Source organism: Eptatretus burgeri, chromosome 14 (assembly GCF_056783735.1).
Source record: "Eptatretus burgeri isolate ZD-2024b chromosome 14, Ebu_testis_v1, whole genome shotgun sequence".
Lineage (NCBI taxonomy): Eukaryota > Metazoa > Chordata > Myxini > Myxiniformes > Myxinidae > Eptatretus > Eptatretus burgeri.
The window spans coordinates 73,424,286-73,436,785 of NC_140974.1; the positions used below are offsets into that span (position 1 = coordinate 73,424,286).

The following is a 12,500-nucleotide window of genomic DNA, read 5'->3' on the forward strand; positions in this document are numbered from 1 at the left end:
CACAATTGATGCTGGGGACCTGAGTATGTTTCCCAAGTTATGGCCATTTATGATACGGTTGGTCCGATCTAATTGAAACGATTCCCCAATCCAGTCGTCGTTTACCAGAGCGAAGGAACGAAGCTGCATATACTGGCACGCACCTACGGGCCTGCACACCTACAGCCCGCAGCTGTTTCCCCAGGGGTTGAAAGCTGTTTTTTCCCAACGTTTGATTTAATTGTTGTGCTTGGTAGACATTTGTGAATACATTGACAGAGAGAGGGGAGGGGGAGAGGGGGCCAGAGAGGGGGGTTGCGAGAGAGGGGGCGTCACAATTCAAGAGAGAAGGGGGCGAGAGAGGGGGCGTCACAATTCTTCTTCTTCTTCGTTTGATATGACGTCACAATTGACGCTGGGTACCTGAGTATGTTTCCCAAGTTATGGCCATTTATGATACGGTTGGTCCGATTTAATTGAAACAATGCCCCAATCCAGTCGTCGTTTACGAGAGTGAAGGAACGAAGCTGCACATACTGGCACGCACCTACAGGCCCGCACTAGTTATTCCAATACAGAAATGCATGTTTCTCAGCAAAACAACGCATTTTACACAAGAAACCGAATTCATGCAAAAACGGTCTAATTTGCCAATACAAGCGTTTTTAACAACACACGAGTGATTTGTAGTTGTTAACGCAGATTTTTTTCGCAAATCTCTATTTGCATGTAACACTACATAGAGATTGTTTGACACCTGCTTCAGATCATCCAGTGTGACAGGGTGGTTGTTATAGATCGAGCCCTTGGCAGCCCTCCCTCCCCGGAACCAGTCGTCCAGAGGGTTCAAGTCTTGGTTATGGAGTGGCTAGTCACGAGTGGTACCCAGAGCAAGGAGGCGGTTTCTAAATAACTTTTGCAGGAAAGTGATGGTGTCACCAGCTGTATGTGGGGGTGCACCATCCTGCATATAAACCAGGTCATGCTGAGCTGGTTTGGGGTGACCTTTTGGGCTAGATCATTATGGAACTTCTGGAGCACAGCCTGGTATTGCTCACCGTTGATTGTCACCATCCTGCTGTTGTCATTCTCAAACCAGTAAGGCCCTAGCGTTCCCCATCTGACATTGAAGGTGCAGAAGCATGTGACCTTAGGCCCTCTCAGTAATCTCAGGTGGTTCCCCCCACCCCCCCCCCCCAGAAAAATGTTGTGGTTGTTGATGGCACTGTTCAAGTGGAAATGGGCTTCATCACTGAACCAGATCGGGTTGATCCAGTTTGTGTACCACTCCATCCTGTCACTGAGCACACATCGAGTCTCCTTCTCATGTCATCTCGACTCAGTTTATGCCTAATAGTGATGATGATGAATGGGAAAAGCTTCAGTTCATTCATGAGGATACGTCAGACTGATGTCTGTTTGATGACTGGCTCCCAGGAGCGCCGGCAGTAGAATTATTGGGACTGTCCACTGCAGAATCCCGCACGGCGTCGATGTTGGCTTGGCTCTTGGTTACTGATGCTGGCGTGCCACTGTTGTCCTTGCTCTGGTTGTGTGCTGTACCCTTGTGCACAAAACGTTTCACAATACGTTGAATGGCACAATTTGTGGGTCCGTCACGTGTTCTGAGGTCGTATTCCCGGCAGAACCTCCAGCAGGTGTCGACATACGATTTCGTCTCATAACCACAGAGCCACCACTTTTGACTTCTGCTTCACTGTCAATGGCATAGTTGAGTTACGGAACAAGAAATCCCAGGAAGCACATAGCACGATAACACCACCAAACCCTGAAAAGGAAAACTGTATCGGTCAAAAAAAACGAAGAAATGACAGGAAGTCAAAGTTGTATCGATTTATTTGAAACACCCTGTACAAGTGTATTTAACATTACAATAACGCTCTGATCATAATTTTGTTTTGAATCACTCCTCTAATGCAGAAACACATGTTTTTGAAAAAAAAACTAGTGTGCATTGTAGCTCGTTCTGAGCAAAACAATACATTTTACACAAGAAATCTTATTCATGCAAAAATGGTCTAATTTGCTAATACATACAAGCGTTTTTAACAACACATGCTGTTGTTTAAACCCATTTGTTCTAAATCACGATTCTGTTGTAAAAACTTGTGTTTCTCAACAAATAGTGTGTGTTGCGGTTTTGAGAAACCGCTATTGTAAATGTACACATGACATATCGGTCCTTCACTGTAGTTATTTCCATAATAAATGTTTAGAATAGTCCCTTACCTTTAGATGGGTCAGGGGGATCCAACATGCATTGATACGGATTCACACCCTCTTTTTCTTTTTGCATATGGAAGGTTGTCGGCAAGGCGTGGCAGCCATTTGATGTGGGCGTGTGCCGATCCCTTCCTCACAGTCCCTTTTATCATTAATCTCTCTCTCTCTCTCTGTCTGTCTGTCTGTCTGTCTGTCTATCTGTCTATCTGTCTATCTGTCTATCTGTCTATCTGTCTATCTGTCTATCTGTCTATCTGTCTATCTGTCTATCTGTCTATCTGTCTATCTGTCTATCTGTCTATCTGTCTATCTGTCTATCTGTCTATCTGTCTATCTGTCTATCTGTCTATCTGTCTATCTGTCTATCTGTCTATCTGTGTCTCTGTCTCCTCATCCAACATGCACGTAAGGCAATCAAGACATTAAGTACAGTTACATAACCTCAAACTCCCCCACTGTAAAGTAGATCCCTCAAACCACAACCCTCAACCCTAAACCCCATTGTAAGCCTTCATGATGGCTATCACATGCCCAGATGATGTTTGGTCAGCATTGACCTGAGAGGCATCAGCTCCGTTTGTTTCCCCCATAATTGTTCTTGTGCGTCTTTGGCGCTGCCTGTCTCGAACCAGCCGAATGCTGCAACACGACAGACAAATCTGATAGGATCTCACATTTCAGCTACCCCCTCACACATCTTTTCTCCACTGCACCTTTCTCAGTTTCCCTTTTCACATACACACGCACGTCACTTTTCTCTACCCACCCTAGACACCTCAGACTTTCTTCCCCCTTCTCACCATCAGTATTGAATAGCAAGGGCATCTCGGTTGTGAATGCTGGGCCCATGTACTGTGTTAGTGGTAGGTAAGGCACTTGTTAAGTTTGCTCTGTGTCACTTTTCTCTTTCTCTGATGTCATTGCTTTACAAATTGCTTAACCCTCATTTCTCCCCATGCCATTATAATACTTGCGTTCCCTCTCCCCTCCGTCCCCCCCCCCCCCATTTTTCCTGCTCCCCACTGATACTGATGTAAATTTACCTGTTCTTGCTGAATCCATTTCCGAACTGTCTTTTTCACCATTGGTCTAGCACTGTCTGCATGGAGATAGCTTGGGAGGTTGAATTCCCAACGGTTCGGATTGCAGGGTCCGGTGCGTGCTAGCGGTACAGCTCGGCCGCATTCAACATCACCAGATAAGGTAAGTAGAATATTTGCCAAGGGTGCGTTCCCCGGTCGGGGGGCCACGGGACCCCCCCCCCCCAGTTAAACGGTTTCACTGGTTTACAAAGAAATTTAGGCACGCATGAAAATAGGTGTTCAAACCTAATTTTGGGGTGCTGATTTCAGATACGAAATCCATTTTCACTCATCACCTCTAGTTTTTGAGATATACATGTACGTACATGTATACATATAGCCCTAGACCCAAAAATATCTAAAAATTAAAACAAATACACATAATATTATAAATATATGCATTATAATATAAAAATGGGATATGTGAAAGCAAAAAAAAAACTAGAGGTGATAGAGCAACACTGTTTAGAAATTCGAATTCAGCATATCAAAATTAGTCAGAAACACCTATTCACATGCTTGCCTTAGAATTTTTTTATTTTTTTTTTGTAAACCAGTGTTATTAGACGGATGGACACTGGGACTCGTGGTTGCTCGATTGGCGTGCTCAGTTGCATCGCAACCCACCGTGAGGTGAAGTTATTCGCTCCTGGTGGCCTCAGGTCTGGGTGAGTTTGAGAGAAACCGGGGACTTCCCCCTCGTAGCAAGCACGAGCCCCGAAACCGCAACAGTATTTCAGTTTGATCTTCGTAAAACTACACGTTTCACACAAGAAACCTTGTTCCTGAAAAAAACGGTATCAGTATCACTTGCCTTAATTCAAGCGTTTTTACAACACATTAGTTTGTTCTCACTCCGTTTTTTTGTTACGAATCGCTGATCTAATGCAATAATGTGCTTTTCAACAAATAGTGTGTATTGTGACTTGTTCTAAACAAAACTACATATTTTACATAATAAACCTTATTCATGCAAAAACAGTCTAATTTGCCAAGGGAGGTGTTTTTATCATTACATTAGGTTATTCCAACTCCAATTTTTTTTTTTTTTGTTCCAAATCCCTGATCTAATGCAAAAACTTGTGTTTTTCAACAAGTAGTTTATATTGTAACTTGTTCCAAGTTAAACAATATATTTTACATAATAAACCTTATTCATGCAAAAACGGTCTGATTTGCGTCATGACAAGCGTTTTTAGCTCGCCTGTTCGAAGAACAGAGAGCTATAGCGATACCCCCGGCGTGAGCGTCAGCGTGAGCGTGAAAATGTTAAAGTTTTTGGTGCAAGTTATTTCCTTTCTAATGTTTTTATCTACCACACTTTTTTACTGATTACAATATACATATATTGCTTTAAAATTATTTGCATCAGACTTCACTGCAATGCTTTATAAAAAATATTATTAGACTAGTCTTTTAAAAACTATAAATGGATAAACAGGTGAGCATTGGGTTGCTTTGACACCACTCTGGTTAACATTACATTAAGTTATTCCAACACCGTTTTTTCTTTCCAAATCCCTGATCTGATGCAAAAACGTGTTTTACAACAAATAGTTTGTATTGTAACTTGTTTTATTGTTAAATGATATATTTTACACAATAAACCTTATTCATGCAAAAACGGTATAATTTGCCAAATACAAGCGTTTTTAGCTCACCTGTTCGAAGAACAGAGAGCTTTAGCGATACCCCCAGCGTGAGCGTGAGCGTGAAAATGTTAAAGTTTTTGGTGCAAGTTATTTTTTCCTTTCTAATGTTTTGATCTATCACACTTTTTTATACACCTGATATATATATATATATATATATTTATATTTATATATATATATATATATATGTATATATATATATATATATATATATATATATATATATATATATATATATATATATATATATCGGTGGCGTCAGGAAGGGCATCCGGCCATAAAACATTGCCTCAAGAAAAAGCCAAACCCCTGCACAGCAGGGAAAAATGGCTGTAAAAACGGTCATTTTTATTTTTTACTTTTTTATTTTATATATATATATATATATATATATATATATATATATATATATATATATATATATATCGGGGCGTGTTATGTGATACCGGTCGTCCGTCCGTCTGTCTGTCTATCTGTCTGTCTGCCCCTCCGTCCGTTCCTGTCCGCACTCTAACTCCCAAAGTTTTCAACTTTCACGTTTCATATTTGGTACATTGGTACAGACTGTGGAGACGGTGTGTCGTGACATACGTTCGTCATCTAAATCGGTTGCCATGGCAACCAGGATGCTGTTTTCCATCCGTTCCTGTCCGCACTCTAACTCCCAAAGTTTTCAACTTTCACGTTTCATATTTGGTACATAGGTACAGACTGGAGACGGTGTGTCGTGACATACGTTCGTCATCTAAAGTGGTTGCCATGGCAACCAGGATGCTGTTTTCCATGTCGTAGCACAATTCTGTATATACCTACTTGTTCGGGTGTATATTGTGCTCACTTGCGCTCTTGTTACTGATTACAATATACATATATTGCTTAAAAATTATTTGGATCAGACCACTGCAATGCTTTATAAAAAATATTAATTATTAGACGAGTCTTTTAAAAACGATAAATGTATAAACAGGCGAGCATTGGGTGGCTTTGACACCAACTCTGGTTAACATTACATTAGGTTATTCCAACACAATTTTTTTTCCAAATCCCTGATCTGATGCAAAAACGTGTGTTTTACAACAAATAGTGAATATTGTAGCTTGTTCTATGGAAAACTACATATTTTACACAATAAACCTTATTCATGCAAAAGCGGTCTAATTTGCCAGTTAAAGCGTTTCTCCAACACTGGTTTGTTGCAACTCCATTTTTTTTTTGTTCCAAATCACTATTCCAATGAAAAAACATGTTTTCAACAAATAGTGTGTATTGTATCTTGTTCTAAGTAAACTATAAATTTTAAACAATGAACCATATTCCTGTAAAAATGGTATAACTCGCACAATTACAAGCGTTTTTACAACACATTAGTTTGTTCTTACTCCGTTTTTTTGTTCCAAATCCCTGATCTGATGCAAAAACGTGTTTTTCAACAGAGTGTGTATTGTGGCTTGTTCTAAGTGAAACTATACATTTTACACAATAAACCTTATCCATGTAAAAGTGGTCTAATTTGCTTCATACAAGCGTTTTTAACATCATGTCAACTTGCTCTGACACCAATTTTGTTTTAAATCACCAATGTAATACAAAAACGTGTTTCAACAAATAGTGTGTATTGTAGCTTGTTCAAAACAAAACTACATATTTTACACAATCAACATTATTCATGCGAAAATGGGGTATTTGTGGTCCATTCAGTGTTCTCGCCCCTCCATGACCCTCGACTCTGTGTGAACATTTTTAAAATGGTCACTTTTAGTTCCGACGCATGGACATGCTTTATGCCATGGGCAAATGACCTCCAACGATTAGAATAGGGTGGAGGATGTCTCATCTCACTATTGTCGATAGTTTACTGCGCTGTTCATCGTTCTGCCTGTTTGTGTGTCTTGTCGTGTGTTTATTTTGTGGGTCTGTTTGTCCGCACAGAACTTTTGTGTTTTCTCTGCAACAGCTTGTCGGATTGAGACTAAATTTTCACCAGTCCTGCGACCACTCATGTAGAATGTTTTCATAATTATGTAATGGGTCACGTGGTATGGCAGCCATACTGGAAAAACGGAAAAACCTGGACCTCTGTATCTCTGAAACCACATCAAGGAAAAAAATTTAAACTTGGCACATAGCAAGTACTCATGGGGAATGAGTGATTTTTGTATGATGTCATAGGTGCCTTCGTTATGACATCATAATTGCATATGTGAGGATTTGTGATCTCTATTGAGTGCAGCCTGTGGCTGCTGGTTGCATCATTGGTTGGGATGCGGCTATGCCGCTGATGCAGTGTCCCCCTTACCAGTACACTGGTGCTCATTTTGCCGACCTCGGAAGGATGACAGGCTGAGTCAACCTCCTGGTGTATTTTAATTCAGTGGCCAACGGGGCTTGAACTCAGGACCCTAGGATCCCAAGCCACCACCCGAAACACTAAGCCAACACCAGGCTTGGGATTTGTGATGAAGCGCCATCGACTTCAGTCTAGTTTGTTTAGGCCCTCCAACTACAATGCATACTCAGATTATATCATGAACCTTAACCCTTGTACATAAAATGTAAATATTGTTACGTTTGAGGGGGGGGGGTATGCATTCAAAGGGTAATTAGGATGTTTAATTAGGTATGCCATGCTGTTCGAGTTTATCAGGATCTCGATGTAATAAGTAGCAATTCAGTGGTGATAAGTTTTCTAGTAAATGTTCATTTCTTCAAGGGGGGAAATGATAATTGTCACGTAATTAGATAGGGACACGGGATAGGGTAAGTGTGTCTGCGTAAACCCCTTTTTGGTATTCTCTGGAGACTGGCCGTGACGTCACAGGACAGTGCAGCGGATGGCTCCGCCCCGTGATCACGATTGGCAGAAGGCGACGGCGGTGGGCCAATAAATGGCTCGATTGGAGGTGACGAGGGCAGGAGGATAAAAAGGTTCTGTTCGGGGTCAAAAAGGAAGAGGAAGAAGATTACAACCAAAAGATCGTTTTTTTTTTTGGTGGGGAGGCTGTTGCGCGGGGAGCGTCCTTGTTGTTGTGCTGATTTGATCATGTTCTTCATCGTGTCTTGGAGCCTTGCTGAGCCTCATGCCTCACCTTGGTTGGCTCTGGGGTTCTGCTGACTCGGAGTACGGGGTCGAACGGCGGGCGGACCTGCCTCCCTCTCCTGCTCGCAACTTGGCGCCAGAACTGGTTCCCTGGCGGCTGTGAGCGGACTTGGGCCAAGACCAGGAGGTCGACAGCACCACGGTTTCTCCTGCCCCCCTGACGAGAGCAAGGCCAGCTCGTCCGACGCCGATCCAGGGACAGTTGCGTCCACACCACGGTCCAGCCTGACCACCAGAAATAGCTACGGTGTGTGTGTGTGTGTGTGTGTGTGTGTGTGTGTGTGTGTGTGTGTGTGTGTGTGTGTGTGTGTGTGTGTTTGGCGCCTTAGAAGGTTTGAGATCTCTATTTTCATTGGAATTGTCTGTGTTTTTCCCCACGCCCGATCCCACACCATCCCGTCGAATCGCCCCGGAATTCCCTCTTCTTGCCGAGTCTTGTTATTTCTGGTCAATAATAAAAACAAATAAACATCATCAACTCAGTGAAAAGTGACTCGTGCCACCTTCCTCGTCCCGTTTGCGGTAGAGCGATTAGAACCGCCATGTTTGGGTTATAAATAAATAAACCGCCTCCATCGTTTCGGCTCATTCTACGTTGGCGGGACTGTTCAAGTCCCGTGGACGTCACAATATTATGAATTCGAAGAGGGAGATAAGTATTTGTTATATCCTAACCAAAAGCTGTGTCAAGTCACATGATCTTTCTTTGTAGCTCACCCTCAGATCAGTGCTCACTTGGCATTGAGTATTGAAAATGGTTGTTTTAAGATATTACATGTAAAGTGCAACAGTATGAGGTTCACACAGATCCATTGAACAGCTACTTCTGGAACGAGTGCAGAAAGAGCAGCAAATTGGTTTATTCTCCATCATGAGGAAAATGCACAAAATATCAAAAGGTTACATCATATTTACACAACCATTCGAGCGTTTCCACATCATAACAGCAGTAGAAGACTGACATTTGTTGATTCATTAAAATATGCTCGCCGAGAACATTTAGTCCAATGATGTATTCAAGGTGCTAAAAGTACAGTGTAAAGTAGTGCAGTAAATATGTACAATTCATTTCTGTCAAATTACCAACCAACCAACCTATAAATGTCTAAATTAACCCAAAAGGTTAATTCAATGGTTACAGTATCTTCTGGGTCTGAAAAGATATTTATTTTTGGTCAAAAACTAAAGATCCTGCAATTGCGAATAGAAAAATCAAAGGTTAATTTGTACATGTAAAGAATATTCGCATAATACTATTATGAACATACAGAACCCTCGAGGAGATTTGACCACAATATAGCCATTTATGGCATGGTTTTGGGGAACCTCATTATGGATTGGATGTGATTGTGGACAGGGAAGGTCACAAGAAAAAGTTATTCAGATAAGGTGACAATGACGGGTAGAAATAGGAGCACAAAAATAAAATCGGAGGATTATCATAAAAGTGATGAAACAAGTTGATATAGAGGAAGTCGAGTGCAGTTATGATGGATTATGAAGACCTTCATAGAACCCAACTCCCACCCACACCAATCTTTGTATTAAATATCTCACACCGCACCATCCCGTTCAGGTCTGTCCCCGCAAGGCATGGACAGACGCTGGTTCAACGGTTCCAGCTTGGCAGACAAGGCCGATAAGATCTGGTCGAACTTGGCGTAGCGATCGGGTGCAGCTGCGACGCAACCCTGACTGCCCCAGAAAAGGCGAAGCTGAAAGTCCGTTTTGAAGGCTTCCAGGATAAAGGGATCAGGCTCGAAGTCTGGAAGGCAATGCATAAGGACATGGAGAAAACTTGTTTGAGAGATGAATAAATTGTAACTGTCACACCAGAGATGAAAAACACAGCAGTTAATGAATTCCAGAGATAATCACACTGAAATAACGAAATTCTCCGTTCGTGTATGTACATCTGATCATTGTAGAATTAAAAACACGAGGCTAATCTCCAACAAATGTTGGATACCTGCTCGGGGTACCCAAGGTCAGGGCATGGGCACAAAATAATTCCCCCCTCCACCCCACCCTGCGACAATGTGAAGGCGACTTGCTATTTTCGTCTGTACACAGAGAATAATGCAAGTGGTTCAAGCAATGATCCATGCCAGAGGGAGCGGCCATGACGACTACGAAAATCTTAAGACGTGTCTGGTTCCCTTCCGGTTCTGGGTTTGGAGCGACGAGAGGCGTCCTTAGGGGCTCTCTGCTGACGTTCTCAAAGATAAGTTTCCGGTCGTTATCTGTCCCGTTTTAACCGTTTAATTTTCTCACCGACATGTTACTGTGTGTTCCGAGTTCGGTTTTGTTTCAAAAATCTTGCTATTTTGTGAGTATTTTTGTCGACGTTCTTACCGGGTGTTTGAGGCCAAGGCCTTGGCCTAGGTTTGAGGCCTACCGGTTCCACTCGGTGTTCGATCGTTTTTTTTGGTTTGTTTTGTTTTTTCTCCCCATTACTTTCAATTTCTATCCTCCCCATTACCTTCAATTTTCATCCTCCCCACTTTCCTAACATCCGCCATTCTCCCAACTAATCTCTTATCTCAAAAAAAAAAAAAAAAAAATACCCAACAACACGCGAACCTTCTCCCGATTCTGCTTCTTGTTCTTCCTCTTATCTTCCTCCTCGTCTTCTTCCTCAATATTTTTTTTCTACACTTCCATGACCCAATTTGTTGAAAACTCTCTCAAACATTAATATTAACAACAAAAACGATCTTATAATGCTTCATCTTCCTCTCTCACACATGTGGTACTCTTTACTGTTTCATAATGCACGACTCTTCTGCTATTTAAACAGACTGCTCTAATTTCGAGCTCTCCTTCATTCCTTGCCTAAAAAATCCAACTGTGACAGCGCTTCTTCTCTCCATTCTCTGAATTCGCCTTCATTGCATCCATCAAGAATTGTGTTAAATTGCATCTCTGACCTAAAACTTTTTAAAACCACAGTTTGCTATGAATGTTCGCTTTCCATCAACCATTCTTTTTTTCCAACTTCAGTGCCAACTCACCCCTCACTCTCACTCTCAAAGCAACCATCCCACTCTTCCCCCTCTAAGCCTCCCTCTCACCTCTCAAAAATTCCCCCTCACCTTTCTCCCACCTTTCATCCCCCACACTCATCTTTCTCAAAGTTGCCCCCCTCTCATCCACAAAGCTGCCTCCCTCCACTGCCCTCTCACCTCCATCTCTTCACTCCACCTCCTCAAATCCTGAACTTCCTTCTTCCTTGTCTCTTGTCCCCCCCTCTCCCCCAGCACCACAGAGCCTTTTCTCCTCCTCATTCGGCCCCCTCCCCGAGCTATTCTGCAATACCCCACACTCTTTCAACAACCCTCCTTACCTCCCCCCCTCGTCCCTTGTCCTACCCTCCCCCTTCCCCTCCACCCCCTGCACCCAAAGCCTCCTCCCGACCTCTTCATTAAAAGTGTGGACCTCAAATATCTGGGGCCTTCGCTCAAACCTTTCAGATCTTTCCATACAGGTTGCCACTGACAAACCAGACATTATCTGCCTAACAGAAACTTTCCTCTCCCAAGACGTGTCTGACTCCCAAGTATCTCTCCCCGGTTACTCCCTCCTCCGGTATGACAGACCTGACCCTCGTCCTGGTGGAGGTGTTGCTCTCTTCATCAAATACTCTATTCCTCACTCTCCATGCACTGCTCTCACTCCCCCACACTCCCAGGAATACCTCTGGCTTCTGCTTCCCCTCCACTCCCACCTCATGTTTATATGTGTACTGTACCGTCCACCGAACAGTGATGACTCCATCTACACCTCACTATCCGAAAACATGGACCAACTTCTATATTCTCATCCAAACTCTCTCTTCCTCTTATGTGGTGACTTCAATTGTCATCACGCCAGTTGGCTCGGTGTGGGTACCTCACTCACGTGTCATGGCACCTCAGCAAAAGCTTTCTGCGACTCATTGGGACTGACTCAATCGGTCAACTTCCCGACCCGGATCTCAACCAATGGTACTCCATCTCTTCTCGATCTGATTTTGACAAATTTCCCTGACAATATCTGCTGCTCTTCCTCCGCTCCAATCGGTTCTTCTTACCACGTCCTTGTCAAAGTGGACATCTCTCTGGCTGTTATCAGAGAACCACCTCACCACCGTCGAGTCTGGCATTTCACTCAAGCCGACTGGCAGGGTCTCCGAGCAGCCATCAAACTTACAGACTGATCTCCTATCACGACTTTCTCAAACATCAACACATCCTGGGAATTCTTTCAAAGAAACTTGCTCTGCCTCATGCACAGATTTATCCCTTCTAGTGTTCAGTTGTCCTACCCTTCCTCCCACCATTGGTTTACTGAAGCTTGTGGCGAGGTAGTTGTCCTGAAACAACTTGCCTTTTCCTCATGGAAAGCAAACCCAACTGAGGGCAATCTCAGTTCCTTCCATAAAGCTCGGAACAAGTGTGTATCTAC

General features: G+C 42.9%; 2 protein-coding genes across 8 annotated transcripts in view; one reads left to right on the top strand and one right to left on the bottom strand.

The window, feature by feature from the left end:
- Positions 1-12,500, top strand: part of LOC147013620 (uncharacterized) — a 25,510-nt gene that overhangs the window by 513 nt on the left and 12,497 nt on the right. The window contains exon 2 of the mRNA XM_085855735.1: positions 3,317-3,426. The gene's annotated coding sequence lies outside the window, so the exon portion shown is untranslated. The remainder of the gene's footprint in view (positions 1-3,316; positions 3,427-12,500) is intronic.
- The window catches only part of LOC147013621 (SH2 domain-containing protein 3C-like), a 175,593-nt gene continuing 171,987 nt past the window's right edge, over positions 8,895-12,500 (bottom strand). For all 7 annotated transcript variants that reach the window (XM_085855579.1, XM_085855583.1, XM_085855581.1 and 4 more), the window contains one exon: positions 8,895-9,819. In XM_085855579.1, the coding sequence (XP_085711705.1) occupies positions 9,608-9,819 (212 nt within the window). In that variant the 3' untranslated portion in view covers positions 8,895-9,607. The remainder of the gene's footprint in view (positions 9,820-12,500) is intronic.